The sequence below is a fragment of the Capsella rubella genome, unplaced genomic scaffold (genome assembly GCF_000375325.1).
Source record: "Capsella rubella cultivar Monte Gargano unplaced genomic scaffold, Caprub1_0 scaffold_7, whole genome shotgun sequence".
Lineage (NCBI taxonomy): Eukaryota > Viridiplantae > Streptophyta > Magnoliopsida > Brassicales > Brassicaceae > Capsella > Capsella rubella.
This window is the reverse complement of record NW_006238917.1, coordinates 6,319,133-6,335,827: the sequence shown is the minus strand read 5'-3', so window position 1 is coordinate 6,335,827 and position 16,695 is coordinate 6,319,133. Positions and strand designations below refer to the sequence as shown.

At 35.7% G+C, this 16,695-nt stretch overlaps 4 protein-coding genes across 5 annotated transcripts; all 4 read left to right on the top strand.

Annotated features, from left to right (window-relative positions):
- Positions 1–235: 235 nt before the first annotated feature.
- On the top strand, positions 236–2,231 carry LOC17878050 (dof zinc finger protein DOF4.6). Its single transcript, XM_006283972.2, has 2 exons — positions 236–530; positions 944–2,231. Exons 1-2 carry the CDS (start codon positions 507–509, stop codon positions 1,970–1,972), a joined length of 1,053 nt encoding a protein of 350 aa, XP_006284034.1. The 5' UTR covers positions 236–506; the 3' UTR covers positions 1,973–2,231.
- Positions 2,232–6,668: 4,437 nt separating this feature from the next.
- Positions 6,669–7,825, top strand: LOC17880987 (2-keto-3-deoxy-L-rhamnonate aldolase). Its single transcript, XM_023779240.1, has 2 exons — positions 6,669–7,267; positions 7,362–7,825. Exons 1-2 carry the CDS (start codon positions 6,821–6,823, stop codon positions 7,746–7,748), a joined length of 834 nt encoding a protein of 277 aa, XP_023635008.1. The 5' UTR covers positions 6,669–6,820; the 3' UTR covers positions 7,749–7,825.
- A 1,048-nt stretch (positions 7,826–8,873) lies between these two features.
- LOC17879299 lies at positions 8,874–11,044 on the top strand. The gene is made up of 3 exons (XM_006282615.2): positions 8,874–9,314; positions 9,965–10,325; positions 10,751–11,044. The coding sequence occupies exons 1-3, from the start codon at positions 8,928–8,930 to the stop codon at positions 10,927–10,929; spliced, it is 927 nt and encodes a 308-aa protein (XP_006282677.1). The 5' UTR covers positions 8,874–8,927; the 3' UTR covers positions 10,930–11,044.
- Positions 11,045–11,316: 272 nt separating this feature from the next.
- LOC17878786 (STE20/SPS1-related proline-alanine-rich protein kinase) lies at positions 11,317–16,650 on the top strand. 2 transcript variants are annotated; one of them, XM_006282717.2, is made up of 22 exons: positions 11,317–11,424; positions 11,547–11,787; positions 12,323–12,577; positions 12,678–12,802; positions 12,891–12,935; positions 13,181–13,262; positions 13,344–13,412; positions 13,541–13,711; positions 13,795–13,860; positions 13,948–14,016; positions 14,111–14,179; positions 14,285–14,562; positions 14,660–14,781; positions 14,876–14,967; positions 15,046–15,084; positions 15,178–15,234; positions 15,341–15,448; positions 15,538–15,589; positions 15,679–15,731; positions 15,845–15,909; positions 16,012–16,063; positions 16,147–16,650. In XM_006282717.2, the coding sequence occupies exons 1-22, from the start codon at positions 11,402–11,404 to the stop codon at positions 16,189–16,191; spliced, it is 2,178 nt and encodes a 725-aa protein (XP_006282779.2). In that variant the 5' UTR covers positions 11,317–11,401; the 3' UTR covers positions 16,192–16,650. The 2 variants fall into 2 exon arrangements, with proteins under 2 accessions (XP_006282779.2, XP_023634165.1); XM_023778397.1 differs by lacking the exon at positions 15,178–15,234.
- The last annotated feature ends 45 nt before the right edge of the window (positions 16,651–16,695 follow it).

Below are 16,695 nucleotides of genomic sequence, written 5' to 3'. Positions count from 1 at the left end.
GTTTTTGAATGCAGCATCATCGCTATTTGTTTTATTGAAATTGGCTACATGTAAAATTGTATGAACTTCCACCTAATTAATCCATGTTATATGATGTGTGATGTGTATATATGTGTGATGTGTATATAAAATATAAGCCCATACGTACATGCTTATAATATATATGGACGCGTATTAAAGTAGTATTTCTCAGTACGACAAAGATTCCCACTCGGAATGTTTTATTAATCTTATATTATACAATTTGTTCTCTCTCTCTCTCTCTTTCTCTAGTCTCTCTACCATAAAGCAAATGTGATCAGAGACAAAGCATACAACAAAGAAGTTCCTCATTCAAAAAAGATTTCTCAGCCATCATCATTTTTCCATTCTCTTCATCTTACCCCAAAAAAATAAAATAAAAAAGAAACGAAATACATAGCTTTACTTCTTCCAAATACAGAAGTCAATTAACAAAAAAGAATTATCAGGTTTTGTTTCCGCTGATCTGAGGAAGTGCATCATCTATGGATACGGCTCAATGGCCACAGGTATGTTTTTTACATATCGTCTTCTTACAACTCAACATGTATGTGTTGATGTAGGTTAGATTGTTTGATTCATCTTGGCTTTGATCAGTACACGATCTTAACTTAGAATCCCCTTTTATGTTTTGGATCTTCTTCTTTTTGATGTTACTCTTCTTTTCAACAGTTTTTTTTTGGACCTTCTCCTTTAATTAAATATATGGTTTTTTCACTTTAGACTTTTTTAATTTTGCTTTTTTCTTTTATGTTTCTTAGTTAAAGCCTTTCTCAAATATATCCCAATCATTTTGTTTTGATGAAAACTCATTAATTTGTTGATAGACAGTACATGTACATGTTAATCTTGTATATATTGGCAAAGGTTTTCATTTTGTGCTAATGGTTGAAAGAGATGTTTCTGTGATTTTGATGATCAGGAGATTGTAGTGAAGCCCTTGGAAGAAATAGTAACAAACACATGCCAGAAGCCGCAACAGCAACAGCTTCAGCAACCACCAACGGCTGGGGCTGCGGGGGGAGAGAGGAAGGCAAGGCCAGAAAAGGACCAAGCTGTGAACTGTCCGAGATGTAACTCAACCAACACAAAGTTTTGTTACTACAACAATTATAGTTTGACGCAGCCAAGATACTTCTGCAAAGGTTGTAGAAGGTATTGGACCGAGGGTGGTTCCCTTAGGAACATTCCTGTTGGCGGTGGCTCAAGAAAGAACAAGAGATCTCACTCATCTTCAATTTCTTCTTCTTCTGATCTTGGCAACAATCACTCAGTTTCTACACAACCAGCTACAAAGAAGCATCTCTCTGACCATCACCACCACCTCATGAGCATGTCTCAGCAACAAGGTTTGACCGGTCAAAACCCTAAATTCCTTGAGGCGACCCAACAAGATCTCAATTTAGGTTTTCCACCACATGGGATGATCAGAACCAACTTCACTGACCTCATTCACAACATTGGCAACAGTAGCAGCAACAACAAGAGCAGCAACAATAACAATCCATTGCTTGTGTCTTCATGTTCTGCCATGTCAACTTCTTCTTTGGATCTCATAAGAAACAGTAGTAATAATGGGAACTCTTCAAATTCTTCGTTTATGGGCTTCCCAGTTCATAATCAAGATCCAACATCAGGAGGGTTTTCAATGCAAGATCATTACAAGCCTTGCAACACAAACACAACACTGCTAGGGTTTTCATTAGATCATCATCATAATAATGGATTCCATGGAGGGTTTCAAGGAGGAGAAACAGGAGGAGAAGGTGGCGATGATGTGAATGGAAGGCACTTGTTTCCTTTTGAGGATTTGAAGTTGCCAGTTTCTTCTTCATCAGCATCAGTCAGTGTCGACGTTAATGAGCAACAGAAGCGAGAAAGTGGTGGTGATGCAGCCGCCACATCTGGTGGCTATTGGACTGGGATGTTGAGTGGAGGATCATGGTGCTAATTAATTTCTCGCCTTCCATTGATTGATGAAGTTAGTACTACTATTACTGGTTAATTATTGCTATTTATTTAATTAATCAATATGTTCTTCACTTTGAATTTTATTATTGGTGGGTTTTTTAATTTTTTTTTTTTTAGTTTTTCTTAACTTGGATTTAAGGATATTATTATTGGGGGTGCATGCATATTGAATGACTTTAATTTGTTTTGAATTTTGTTATTGCTAACACAGATTATAAATGATACATTTGGTTGGTCTTTTGATGTTCCTTCTCTTGTTATTATTATTATTTTTAAAATTTTACATTCAGAAAAATTTAATGTGTTTTTTTTTCAAGTTCTATATTTAGTGTGCGATTAATTGTATGAAACAGCGAAGTATGTTTTTTTCTCTTTTGGTCACGCAACACATGGATGTCAATTTTGTTAAAGAACATGTACATATTTTTTTAAAAAATTAATTAAGAGAGAAATTAAAAACATAAAGGAGAGAGACAGGTAAGCTCTGATGACTTTCACATGATCCTCACTAAATACACTTAGCTAATATTATTTATTGCTAAAGATAGTTTAGCCCTACCATCGCAATTAACTAATAAAAACCATTATTCCAATTAAAATTCTTTCTAAATAGAATAAATTATTGGATTCGTTCTTGACCAAAGAAAATTGAATGGGTTCGTTTACAAAAAACAAGGAAATGTACCAAATTAAGTTTTATGCATTTTGGTTACATATTATGGATATGGGCAGGGGTGAGTGAGTTTGGAAAATGTTGATTTCATGGATGGTTTAGTTTGTGGTTAGCACTTAGCAATTTCGAAACGATAACAATAACAAAATGTACATGTTTTTGGTTTTTTCGATGTGTAGACTGAAGAGGCAAAGATTGATTATTCAAAATTGAAAACAAAGAGAGGGAAAGAAGAAAGAATATAATTGTTGAGAGACTTGAGAGAGAGAGACAGAGACAGACAAAGTCACAAGTCTAAAAAGGACTTTGAGAAGGTGTGGGCCTCACAGAAACATTCTCCTTGAAATCTGTGTGTATGAAATCATACATCCCACTACTAAAATATATTGTTTCATCAATCTAGATCTTGACCCCTTGCTCTCTAGCTCCTTGCACTTGCAGTAGTATTACTAGTATTTTATCTAACATTTCTCTTCATATCTACTTACACTTACTGAATATAAATCTCAGCTATATATGTTTCATAGTCTCACTATAAGTTCGGGTAGAAACACCCCATAGCTTTGGAATTTATACATTGCAAAGGAAAAAAAATATAGACAAGGGTCGAACTTTTGTGTTTACAAAAACCACACCGGTCAAAATGGCAGTTGAGAATATTACGACTATCAAAACAGGATATATATATTTAGCTGCATATGTACATAAGTGCTGTGTTGTAAACAGTTAGTTCTAAGTTTATTTTCGACCAATGAATGATAACCACAAGATCATTACGCATTATTATAATATTTGATCAAAGGCGCAATTATACAACTACTATTTGGATGATCTCAAAAAACTCTAGTTAACGAGGTTTCTAGCCGTATATTTTTACAAATTTTACACCGAGATAAAATTATCAATCGTAATCAGTTTTCTCTCTTTGGTTATAAATATTTGTTCATTCGTGAGTTTGTAAAAAAAAAAAAAGGTAAATTTCTGATCATGTTTAAAAATGATTAGAAATAGGACATGTCGTGTTTCTGATCAGATGGGTTTATTTTAAATGCTGAGCCAACCGTTCTATCTATACTGTAGAATAAACACTTTTAAGTTAACAAGAAAATGGTAATGAGTTTATTATGGCGTAAGAAAAAACATAGAAACATCGAGGTCAATGGATTTTAGGTGATGTGTTATGGTGGCCACTATAAAAAGAATGAGAAAAAGAATCCGACCAACGTTAAATAATTTTGTCTGAAAGTGACAATGACTCGACCTTAAGAACATACTTCTACACTAAGTTTTAAATTCGGTGTGCTTGTGTTGAAGTATTCAAGTATGGATGTGATCTTATTCTTAGGGATAAGTTCTAGTGGAGAATGGAACAATTAATAAATAAAATCATATAGATGTCAATTTAAGTTTTCTTCTCAGATTTGTAGCTCAACAACTTCGAATATTAAATCAATCCACGTTCACAAAATTAGTTGAATCTTTTTTTCTCATCAAAATCTTTCTCCAACACTTTTAGTTTTTTTTTTTTCTTAAATTGCTTCTTTGTTTCTTTCTAGTAATCGTATTGATTTTGAAAATTCAATAATTCAAGTTCAATTTTTGAATGTCTTTGAGGATATCCCCACTTGATAATCTACTGAGATTGGTTCTAAGTTCTAACTACGACTATTGCAATCTATATGCACAGTCTTTTGCTTTGTGAGAATTGCATTTATGTTTGTAACCAAAACAAAAAAAAAAAGTATTTATATGTCAGATAATTATATTTTAACAATTGTAGGTCTAGATAGATTTCGAAAGTAGATTTCAAGTTGTTCGGCAAGTGGAGCATTATAATTTATAAGATGATAGGATGGACCATGACATGTAATTGTTACATACTACATAAGGCAAAAGAATATATGTTAAGATCATAGATTCTTTTCAAAAAGAATAATAGATCTCGACATCATGAAATAATAATATCTAAGCTAAGGGAAACTATTTGGTAACTAGAAGAATTGATATGATGGAAATATATTTTGAATTTCTAAGCGAAGACCTACCAAATTTTTTTCAACTTTTCATTTTAGTATATATATAGTTTGGTGCGAAATAAAGGGTTAGATATTGCCATGCAGATCAAGTATCGTAAGATATCAAAACACGAATATGAAATGAAACCATAAGACTTTTAAGATGTTTTATTGTAGACATATGTTTATGAAATAATATACGTTATTATCTTATACAAACATATGTCTCTATTAGTCTATTACTATTATGGTTTGATTTCATTTTCATTACCAAATTTATAGTAAGTGGGTATTGATTAGTAGGTTTAGCTTAATACTATAAATTTTAAATTACGAAAATGATATATTCGATAAGATTAGTCAAGTGCACAATGAATTCGATAAAATATGGATGCTACCGTTGACATGAAGAGAAGAAGATTCGATGCTACCTACGCATAGGTTTTGAAAGACGTTGGGAAAGGTATGACCCTTGAACATGTATATCTTTTTAACGTGAGTGATATATATATACGGTTGCGGTATGCATCATCGTTGTAAACGCACCAAACATTCAAATCTTGCTCACAGAATTAATTTGACTCATAAATAAGTTTCTAAGGATAGTCACGATGTCAAACAAGAAAAAAAAAAAATCAATAGAAACAGAATTTTGAGAACACACGATTAATTAAAGGTGGTCAAATCAAGCTGAACCGATCATTCGTAGTTCTTTTCTGTGTCCGTCAATTTTGATCCTGAAAACAGACAGACAGTCAAGTTCTGTCCTTGGCTTCATACAACCCTAGTTTAAACTTTGGACATATGTCTGAATTATCTGTGTCATCTTCTCTTCGAGAAAGCCCAAGTCCATCAGTACTTAGGGTAGTTGTATATATTTGCTTAAATACTTTTCTATTTAAAGTTTGATATGTAACTTTGAAAATCATTAAAGAATAATGTAAATAAAGAGTTACAATATGATTAGACAAAAATAACCACATGATATAACTTTCATAACCAAAAAAATAAAATAATAATTATTGAAAATAGAAAGAAAAAAAGTTAAGAAGAAGAATCATTAGGCTTGGGCGAAACCGGAGAATGATGACCAAAACAACACCATAGACCAAACCCGGTTACACAGGCAAATGCAATGACGACTGCTGCAACTATTACAATGAAAGCTGCCTCCATTTTGTTTTTTCCACGGCACCAAACTATTATTTATGTATTCTTTCTAACTTTTTTTTTTATGCTCGTGTATATTCATTTTTGTGTATAAGTTATTCGGAAAAAATGGAAGTTTAATATTTTGTCATTAAGGACCATTACCTAGGAAAATTTGGGAAATTTACATTTTATGATTAAGGAACGTTAGTACATTTACTCAATTAAAAATTATTGACCAGGAAAAACTGGAAAGTTTACATTTTATTATTGTACGTTTGATTGCCACAACTACTGTAGTTTCAAATTTTTATCATCAAATACTCGGATTTTTTTTTTGATATTTAGGTAATCTTACTTATAACACATGCCCCTTTTACAAATTTTTGTGTGTCTTGTCATAATTACTGTTTTTGTTTAGTTAGATTTAATAAATGATTCCTCTTATATACATTACAAAGTACACAATGCTAGTGTAGTTGGATAGTGTCAACTCAAGTGCTCATGTAATATGAAGAAGCTTACATTTGCTATAATATTTGTTTGGTGGCCATGCAGTAGTAGGCTTATAGATGGGCCGACCATATTAATTCGGTGTAGGAAAACTCAGACCAATGTTGATACTTTACTTCATCGTCTCTTACTGTTTCCTTTTATGACCCAGCAGCTTTGCAGACTTGCCAATTTTCTTACCGATGATTAATGAGTTGACAATTTAATATTGGTCCAGTTGCAGAAAAAAAAAAGACATTGAGTACCGATGGGCCTGGGAATAGAAGATGACTGAAGCCCATCTCTTAACAGCAACCCTAATTGCCCGCTAGCCCACTACTATATATTCTCTCACCTACAGCCTTTGACTTTGACCAACAGAATTAAGGTTGTTTTTTTTGAAATTATATTAAAAAAAACATTTGTACGTACAATTAATCTTCTACTTCTTCGTTTTCTTCGTCTCACTCCTCTCTCTCCTCCACTTCTCTCTGTAGTAATGGAATCCAGAAAACCTCTGAAATCACGTCTCCAAGAAGGTGAAAAGCTTCTCGGCCATTTTCTCCTCTCATTCTCACCGGAGCTAGCTGAGATCGCTGCACGTGCTGGCTACGACTTCATCATCGTTGATCTGGAGCACGGCGCGGGCGGGATTCGTGAAGCGCTTCACTGCATGCGAGCGATCGAGGCCGCCGGTTGCTCCACCGTCCTACGGATACCTGACATAAGCCAGGCTTGGGCGAAGAAAGCGTTGGATCTCGGACCCGACGGCATTATGTTTCCGATGGTCGAAACAGGGAAATCTGCGGCCGAGGCGGTTTCGTTCTGCCGGTATCGTCCTGAAGGTGTTCGCGGCTGTGCAGACTCTGTTGTGAGAGACTCCAGCTTCGGTTTTGACGAAAAGTACTTAGCTAATTACGCTGATAAGCTCTTCATCATGTGCCAGGTATAGTATGTCATTTGCATTTTTATCGGGAGAAGTTGTTAAATTGTTAAAAAAAATTGTTAAAATGAAAATTTGTTGTTGGTTGAGGTTGTAGATAGAATCAGAGGAAGGTGTGAAGAATGTGAATGAGATTGTCGCCGTTGATGGGATGGATTGTGTGATGATGGGGCCGAGGGATCTGAGTGCGAGTTTGGGGTTACTTAACGATCCAGGTAACCCGAAGTTGATGTCAGTCATGAAGGTGGCTGAGACGGCGGTTTTGGCCTCTGATCCGGCGAGTGGAGGAGCTTACTTGGCTGGGATGGCCACGGCTCTGGACAAATCTGTTGATCTCAAGGCACGCGGGTATCACGTTGTGCTCGGGTCAACCGATGTGTCGTTGTACAAGAAGGCCGTGGTTGATGAGGTTCACGCCTTTAATGCTTCTTTAGACCATTCACAATGGGAAAACTCCATTGGAGGCTTTTCTAAATATTTTTAGTATAAATTTTGAAATGCAGAAGTTAAAGAGACGGTGTTGGGGTTTTTAAAAAGAGTCATGAAGTTTTTTTCTAAAAATTTTTTATAAAACACAAAATTTTAAATCATTTGCATATCATAAAGTTTTAAACAAATATGACATAAAAACAAATACAAATATGAAAATCATAAAATAAAAAAAAAAAAATAATTAATTATCGATACTAAACCTAATCGTAATATTTTGAAGCCACAAACCTGAAGACTGTATGAAATTATTGCATTCAAACAAAACGAAACCTAAATAAACAAGGAGAAGAGAGGAAAAACACGGGAAGAGAGAAGATAAATCGGAGCCATCTCTGCAACGATTGTCGGATTTGGGTTGAAAAAGATGCTTAATTGCCTACTTTTTTCCTTTAAATATTTTACACAAATATTTTTGTCAAAAGAAAAAGAAATTTTTTTTACACAATGTCCACTAATAAACCGTCACTTCTCTTAAGTCAACCAAAATCTCATATATAAAAAGTGGTTTTTCATAATTAAATCAATTAATCATTTTTTTATAACTTAGGAGTGATCCCAAAAGATTTCTAGGCTCAAAGACTAATCTCCCGGATCCGGGAGAAACCATGTTAAATCTCGAACCCCCAATGCTACTCGAACTCAGGTGGCGGGACTTACCTCTCTTTACCATTGGACCATGGCGACTTGGTTTTTAACTAATCATTTAATTTTAATTCTTTTTACCTTAAGAGCTTTTGTTAAAAGTTAAAACTGGTTGCTCTTTAAGTGTCGTAGTATTAGACATTTTTAGACTCATGGGATTAGTAGACTTCAAAATAAATGGGCATTGTTGGTGATTAATGTATGAACCCAAAGATTAACCTCAAAAGTTATGTCCCTTCTCTTAATTATATGTTTTTATGATTCATGTCATGTCTTGCTGAGATTCACATTATCTCAAGAAAATCAGAACAACAACACTATCGGAAAACACATCGAATGTACTCGGAAAATTCAAAATCACGAAGTTGTAGTTTCGAATATTAGAATGCATGTCGTTTGTGGAAAAGTATGGGCGTTTGCCTTCACAAAGCTTGCCGTTTTTTTATCATATCGTTTTAGTGGCCATTCTTCGCAACGGATCAACCAGAGATAGAGAACTCTGAAGTGTTTTTTTCGTTTATTCATCAAAATGCAATATTTATCTCTTCAATCGCTTCCATGGAAACCAAATCCAGTGGTTTCATCAGAAATTCATACTCTGAATCCCAAACTTCCGAATGGGTTCAGTTCTCCTCATTGCAGATCCCGAAACTGGAGAATTAGAAGTTCATCGGAAGAGAATGTAGCAAACTCAAGTGACGGCGGAAATTTGAAGAAATCGCTATCTGGTATTGCGAGAAATCAAGTGGAGGAGCTACTGAGCAGAGAAGAGAACAAGGGTTTGCTTGATGGTCTGGAAAAAGCTTCCTTGAGAGTGGAGATTGCGAAGCGAGAGCTCGAAGATATAGAGAGGCAAGAAATTGAGGCGAAATTGCTACAGGATTATGTTAATCAGCTTGAATCAAGAGCCTCAGAGGTGAGAGCTTTTTTCGTGTAGATATAAGGATGATGGAACTTTAAACATTTGGTTATATTGCGCTTGGAATTTGAGATTTTGGGAGGTTCTGTAGAGTATGATGGATTTAGGGTTACTTTCAGAGAAGACTGGTTAATCTTTATTCAATTTCAGTGGAATAGTAAACTTGTTCATTGTATGCTAAGGATAGATTCACGTATTGATTAGTTTCTGAGTTTCATTCACTATCAATGTTGTAGCTTTTGTGATTGAAACCTGGGAGAGGGGTTTCTCTTTAGTTTGTGTGAAAATGAAGATAATCACATTAGATAAGGTTACTAAAAATCATGACTTTGGTAGCATTTTTTATTAGGTTCAAGTTATTGATTAGTTTCAGAGTTTCAATCACTATCAATGGTGTAGGCGTGTAGCTTTTGTGATTGAAACCTGGAAATGGGTTTTCTCTTTGTTTCTGTGAAGATAATCCATCAGATAAGGTTACTAAAAATCATGACTTTGGTAGCAATATGAGATTTCGTTTTTGGTTTTCTATTGTTTCCGAACAAAGTCTTTAGTTTGTTATCATAGACAGTGAAAGCTCATGTTTTTCTTCCACGAAATTCCTAAAGGAGACAGAACATGTTTCATCTTACTCAATTATCTGATTCAAGATCGCAGAATGCCAGCAGGAGATCATCGCAGCAAGATCAATGGTTGAGGAAGCAGAACGTTCCTTGTCCTTAGCAGATACCGCGGCAATTGGAAGTTCAGAAAAAGGTTATTCGATTGATAAAGACAAGGAGAGAATAGAATCAGCAAAGGCAGCAGTGATCGCAGCTGCGGTTGGGACCATGACAGAAATCCCATTCGCTCTATCTCAGGTCTCGAGCATCGAGCAGCTTGTTCTACCCCTGGGAGTAGCGTTTGCGAGCTGTGCATTGTTTGGAGTCACATTCAGGTATGCAGTCAGAAGAGACTTGGATGATAGTCATCTCAAATCTGGAGCCGTTGCCGCCTTTGGGTTTGTAAAAGGTAACAAAACACCTTTGGTTACTGTTTCAGATCTCAACTTCTACGAATGGGTCAAAGCGTATACGTTTGTGATTGAAATTGTGTGTTTTCACAAGCAATGGATTAGGGAAAGAAATGGTAAAAGAAAAAGACTTTCTTTGTCTTGTTATGTATTGTGTGGAAGTATGAGCTGGAAAAATCCCATCGTTGTCTTGTCCCCGCCCTTTGGTTGTTTTGAAATTTATATATAATTTGACAGTAATAGATCACTAATCAAGTATTTGATATATTCTAAAATAATTGCTGAGTTGATTATTAATCTCTGACCTGTACTATTTTGGATCTGTCTTTTTTCAACAAAAGAAGATTTTTTCTTCTTTTTTTTGGACAAAGAGAAGATTTATTCTAAATCTGATTTTTTAATGTTGTTGTTGTGTTAAATATAGGACTTGGTATGTTGAGCAGAGGACCGCCATTAGAGCTGAGCTGGGAAAGCTTGCTATCACATGGCATAGACGGCGCCGTTCTGGTGTCCCAAAGTGTTTTGATATTTGCGTTTGCGTCTATAGCTTTGGACTTCTGTTTCAAAATGAAGATCTTAAGGCCATTTCCTAGCTCTGACTAATGTAAGAATTAACAAATTAAATATTCTCTGAAGACTTTTATTGTATATTTTGGTTGAAAAATGTAAATCTTTCTATATTTAATCATCCAGTAAAAAAGAATTAGATTTTTTCTTTCTTCTGCTTCCATTTTTGGATAATTTTCAGTTTTTTTTTAATCTTTGTCCTAAAAAGTTATTAAGGAATATTAATCATTGTCAAGTCATTAGTCACTCGTGAATAACCCAAAGGAAGGTAGATGGGTCAAGGCAATTCCTAGCCATTCATTAATTATACTACATCCACGTGTAATAATCTGAGAAGCTTTACTGATAAACCACGTAAGCACAAGAGTTGTTTTTGTCTTTCTATCGCTCTCAATCGCGTTTGTCGTGGAGGTCAACTGATCAGAAAAAATATAGGAAGCAGAGAAAGTGAAAAACATAATTTTTTTATAGAGAAAATTAATCAAAAGGAAATTAGTATTCAATTTCAATGGGGTTTCGACTTGTTCTCGAGTAAACAACTACTAGTCTCCAGATTTTGTTTCTTCCATTTTATGTTATTCATTTTGTGATTGTATCTGAAGGCCAAAGTACTGTTTTTTTTTTTCTTGTGTTTTTGATTCGGTGGTATTCAGGGCGGTTTTGAAGCGACGGAAGAAGATGGTGGGAGGAGGTAGTACTGTTGCTGTTGGTCGTGGTGGTGGAAGTGGTAGTGGCAAGCTGCAGAGAGGTTACTCTTTGAATCCTAAAGACTATAAGCTTATGGAAGAAATAGGACATGGAGCTAGCGCTGTTGTGTATCGAGCGATCTATCTCCCGACCAAGGAAGTCGTCGCTATCAAGTGTTTGGATCTCGATCGATGCAATAGCAATCTGGTTCGTTTTCCTTAGTCTTTTATTGCTTTTGTATTAGATCAATCTGGAGAAAGGCCTTACTTGAGCTCCTTATTTTGACATCTTTTGTTCATGATTCTCTGCCTTTTAAGTGTAGATTTTTGTGTTTCTAGAGTAGAAGTTTCGAGATCATGGGGTAAGTTGCTAAATTTGTGCTGCTTTATTCACATAGTGGCAAGCGGTAAAGCTTTTGTCGTCTGAAAGGGGACTAAGACTAGTTGTTCTGTTTTGTTGAGTTTTATTAAAGTGTTATTAGTCTTTAGATGATTTCCACAAGCAGTCCTAGAGGCTGAGGAACTTAATGTTCAACCTTATTCTCAAGCTAGTTAGTGATGATTTCCCTAGTTTGAATCCGCTATGAGATCTGTCCTTTAGCGTTTCATGTTTGGGGTTGCATTTTAGTATTGAACTGTTGTCGTATTTGTTTCTTCCGCCTATCTGTTCTTTCAATTTGTTTTCTCTTTTTCCTAGATTTTTTTATCTATGAATTAATGACAGGGTGCTTTTGTTTTTTTAGGATGATATTAGGAGGGAATCTCAGACTATGAGTTTGATAGACCATCCCAACGTTATAAAGTCGTTCTGTTCATTTTCTGTCGACCACAGTCTTTGGGTCGTTATGCCGTTCATGGCACAAGGTTCGTGTTTGCATCTTATGAAGACTGCATATTCAGACGGATTTGAAGAGTCAGCTATATGTTGTTTACTGAAAGAAACTCTTAAAGCTCTTGATTATCTTCATAAACAAGGCCACATCCATCGGGATGTTAAGGTTGGTAGTAAAAGTGAAACTCTATCAGCTCACTGGACTTTATATCTTGCGTCCAGACAACTTATTCAAATTTTGTTTTCTTTTTTCCCTTTTATCCTAGGCTGGAAACATACTTCTTGATGACAATGGGGAGATTAAGCTTGGCGATTTTGGCGTCTCTGCTTGCTTGTTTGATAATGGTGATAGGCAACGTGCAAGGAACACATTTGTTGGTACTCCTTGCTGGTCAGTTATTGTACTTCTCTCTTTTTTCACTTTACCATCACTCTATATTCAATGGCGCTTACATTTATATTCTGGTTTCTGTTTGTAGGATGGCACCAGAAGTCTTGCAGCCGGGAAATGGATACAATTCCAAGTGAGTTTATACTTTTAATCCCAAATGATAGATAAAACACTTGTATTTTCTACTTGTTTTCTTGTGTAATATAGAAAGTAGCTCACTTCGGTATGCATGGTAAGACAACCTGTCAAACTACTCTGCCTCTAATCCAATTGTAAACATATTTGCTAGGTGATGCATATCAAATACTGTTTATACTGTGGAACAAATAAACGCAATATAGCTTATTGGTTGGTTGTTCTTCTGTCATTTCTTAACAGGGCTGATATCTGGTCATTTGGTATAACAGCACTTGAATTGGCCCATGGTCATGCACCTTTCTCAAAATATCCCCCCATGAAGGTGTTTAATCTCTCTTTTTCGGTTTTTGTCTGTATGTGAATCTATTAAAATGGCTCTGATTCTTATTTCTCCTGGTTTCAGGTGCTCCTAATGACTATTCAAAACGCTCCTCCTGGCCTTGATTATGATCGTGATAAGAAATTTTCCAAGGTACTCGTGTTCTTTCTAGGTGTATTCCTTATGTTGATCAACTATTGTTGGATTTTCAAATGTATCTGTTTTTCATTTGCAATTTATATTTTTACTAAACTAATTAGAGGACTTTCAGTTGTGCCCAGTCCTTTAAAGAAATGGTAGCAATGTGTTTGGTGAAAGATCAAACGAAAAGGCCAACTGCTGAGAAATTGTTGAAGCACTCCTGTTTCAAACACACGAAGCCTCCAGAACTTTCTGTGAAAACGTTATTCTCCGATTTACCACCTCTTGGGACACGTGTAAAATCGCTTCAGGTTAGCCATGTTCTTTTTGTGTTTCAGCTTTTTAGGCGAAATTTTCATGTTCTTACGTTATTGAGCGGGTTGTTGCATGACAGGCCAAGGATGCTCAGCAGCTTGCATTAAAAAGAATGGCCACTGCTGACGAGGAAGCTAAATCACAGGTGACAGACCCCTTAGTTTGACATTAATGCCTAAATACTTTATGAGTCAAATGGCAGAGTGGACATAAAACAACATTTTTATGTCAGAGCGAATACCAAAGAGGAGTGAGCGCTTGGAATTTTGACGTCAGAGACTTGAAAACACAAGCATCTTTGGTAATTTTATTTTTCGCTGTTGCACTATCCTTAGTTTATGTTCATTGGTTTTATCACATAATCCTTGTTCTTATATTGTTTGTTTGTGTACTAGCTAAGTGATGACGATGATCTAGCAGAGAGCAAGGAAGATGAAGAAATATTATGTGCACAGTTTAATAAGGCGAGTAATCTGTCGATAAAATTTAGAAAAAGGCATATATTAAATTTCACTTCCTTTGTATCAAAGTCTGGTGGTCTGAATATATCTTAAAAAAAAACCCTGCAGGTGAATGACAGGGAGCAAGTATTTGATAAGCTTCTACCATTTGAAAACTTGAACGGAAAGGAAAAGGCTTCCAATACTGAGGTGGAAGAACGAACATACGAAGAGAAATTCACTTTCATAACAACTGCTTCTTCTTTAGAACGAATGTCACCAAATTCAGAGCATGACATTCCCGAGGCCAAGGTTAAGCCAGTAAGACGCCAAAGCCAGAGTGGACCACTTACAAGCAGGACCGTATTGAGCCACTCGGCTTCCGAGAAAGGTCATATCTTTGAAAGGTTTGACATTTGCTAATTGTTGCTTGAGTCACTTCAGATCTATTTTTCTTTATATAGAAACTTTCAAAAAATCCAACTTGTAATTTCAACCTGCTAGATCCGAGAGTGAACAGCAGCCGGCACCAACAGTCCGAAGAGCACCTAGCTTTAGTGGTCCTTTGAATCTTTCAACCCGTGCTTCTGCAAACAGTTTGTCAGCTCCCATGAAATACTCAGGAGGTGAGCAAGTAACATTGGCAATCTTCGTGCAGCTTAGTGGTTTTATTGCTTCTCTTGCAGTTGTGTTAAAGAGTATTTTGTCCATATCGAATAGGCTTCCGTGATTCTCTGGATGATAAGTCAAAGGCTAATCTGGTTCAAAAAGGACGATTTTCAGTAACATCAGGAAATGTAGATCTTGCAAAGGTTTGTAACATGTTATATAATGTACTGCTATATGATTTCCTATTCTTTGACTGTAACTAATCATACAATCTACTCTAGGATGTTCCATTAAGTATAGTCCCTCGTCGATCTCCACAGGTTGGTTTTCTTGTCTTTGCTTATTAGTGTAGACTGATCGATTTCTCCTAAACTGAGTTCTTGACTTGATAAAATTGTACACTAATTTTCTAGGTGTCCCCACTGAGAAAATCTGCAAGTGTGGGTAACTGGATACTTGAGCCCAAAATGGTCAGTTTGCCAACCTCAAAGGGGCCTTCAAGTCATTCATTAGTAGATTTTATTTTACTCGTTGAAAATTTTGTATCTAGTCTTAGTCTTGTTTTCCATCCTACAGCCAACAGTTCAGCCGCAGACCAACAATGAGTTAAGTAGCCATTCTTCGTCTTCTACACTCATCATGCCTCAGCTTCATCATCTGTTCCAGCAAAACTCTATACAACAGGTGAGGAACATCCTTCAAGACATGAGACTCGTCTCTTATTAAATAATTAGCAGGGTCTTAACTTCCGCAATTGAACTATTTCCCTGCAGGATCTTATTATGAATTTACTGAATAGTTTACAACCCGCAGAGGCAACAGAAGGTATGATAGACAATTATACTTCAATCTACTGTGATGTTATAACTTATGATGAATTCTATTCAGTTATGGTACCTTCATCTTCCTTGTAGGTTCTCAATCTGGAAAGTTACCACCTTTGCCTCGCTCAGACAGTAATGGAAACGTAAGTTGATTTTTCATATATGTTCTCAAAAAATTCATCAAAGATATTACTCACAGCTGGTTAACTATGTGACTTTGTAACTTCATCTACTCAACCTCTTATATGGATTACAGGTTGAACCTGCGGCTTGCGAGAGGGAGAGGTTACTACTTAGTAGTATTTCTGACCTCCGTGCTAGGTAAGTGCTCTTCTTAAAGAAAAGCTTTTGTTTCTAGAGAATGATATAGTCTATTCTTTCCAAGTGCATCTTGCTGCAAGCATTAACTGCCAAAATTTTCAGGCTGGACGACTTAACGGAAGAACTCGATATAGAGAAATCCAAATACAACCAAGTAAGTTAAACAGATTTTCAACTAGTTAGAACGCCCTTGTTGTGTTTCGTGTCATCAAGCAATTCTTTTATGTTTGTGTACAGCTGCAACAGAAACTGAAAGCATTCACGGGTCGGGAACAAGTGTAACCAGAAGGGACAGGGACACTGGTAACACTAAACTGCACAGAACCTGTAGGAGAAAGAGTGAAGTCTCGTTTGGTTATAACAGCAAAAACCAGACAAGAGCTTAGAGACAGTGAAGCAAAGAGGATATCAGTTTCTTCAGCTGGGTTCCGTGTAAGGTTTCAGACGATAGGATGACGGCGAAAACAAGGTGACCGATGTCTGCTTCCCATGTAAACTAATAGATTATAGACGACAGAAACGAATACAGAAATAAATAAAAAAGGGAGAAGTAAGTTCCTTTCACATATTTGCTTATAATTTACTTTGAAATATATAATCCCACGTCTTGATCAATTTTTGTTTTCTTTGGTTTGGTGTATCATATTTACTAGTAAGAAAGAAAGCTTTTGGATTCTTTTGTGTATTGAAATTTGTAAATTCAACTTTGTATTATTATTTATCAGATTCTTCAAAAATTTATTCTGAATTTGCCTTACGTTAATTGATTTATGTTCAAATATAAAG

What these genes read in the sequence shown, in the direction of transcription:
- LOC17878786 (XM_006282717.2), top strand. Translation starts at nt 11,402, where the DNA reads ATGGGGTTTCGACTTGTTCTCGA. An exon ending in GTGATAAGAAATTTTCCAAG is followed by an intron (nt 13,413 to 13,540) that starts GTACTCGTGTTC and finishes AGTTGTGCCCAG; the next exon opens with TCCTTTAAAGAAATGGTAGC. An exon ending in GGATACTTGAGCCCAAAATG is followed by an intron (nt 15,235 to 15,340) that starts GTCAGTTTGCCA and finishes TCCATCCTACAG; the next exon opens with CCAACAGTTCAGCCGCAGAC.
- LOC17880987 (XM_023779240.1), top strand. Translation starts at nt 6,821, where the DNA reads ATGGAATCCAGAAAACCTCTGAAATCACGTCTCCAAGAAGGTGAAAAG. An exon ending in AGCTCTTCATCATGTGCCAG is followed by an intron (nt 7,268 to 7,361) that starts GTATAGTATGTC and finishes TTGAGGTTGTAG; the next exon opens with ATAGAATCAGAGGAAGGTGT.
- LOC17879299 (XM_006282615.2), top strand. Translation starts at nt 8,928, where the DNA reads ATGCAATATTTATCTCTTCAATCGCTTCCATGGAAACCAAATCCAGTG. An exon ending in TTGAATCAAGAGCCTCAGAG is followed by an intron (nt 9,315 to 9,964) that starts GTGAGAGCTTTT and finishes ATCTGATTCAAG; the next exon opens with ATCGCAGAATGCCAGCAGGA. An exon ending in CGCCTTTGGGTTTGTAAAAG is followed by an intron (nt 10,326 to 10,750) that starts GTAACAAAACAC and finishes TGTTAAATATAG; the next exon opens with GACTTGGTATGTTGAGCAGA.
- LOC17878050 (XM_006283972.2), top strand. Translation starts at nt 507, where the DNA reads ATGGATACGGCTCAATGGCCACAG. An exon ending in ATACGGCTCAATGGCCACAG is followed by an intron (nt 531 to 943) that starts GTATGTTTTTTA and finishes TTTGATGATCAG; the next exon opens with GAGATTGTAGTGAAGCCCTT.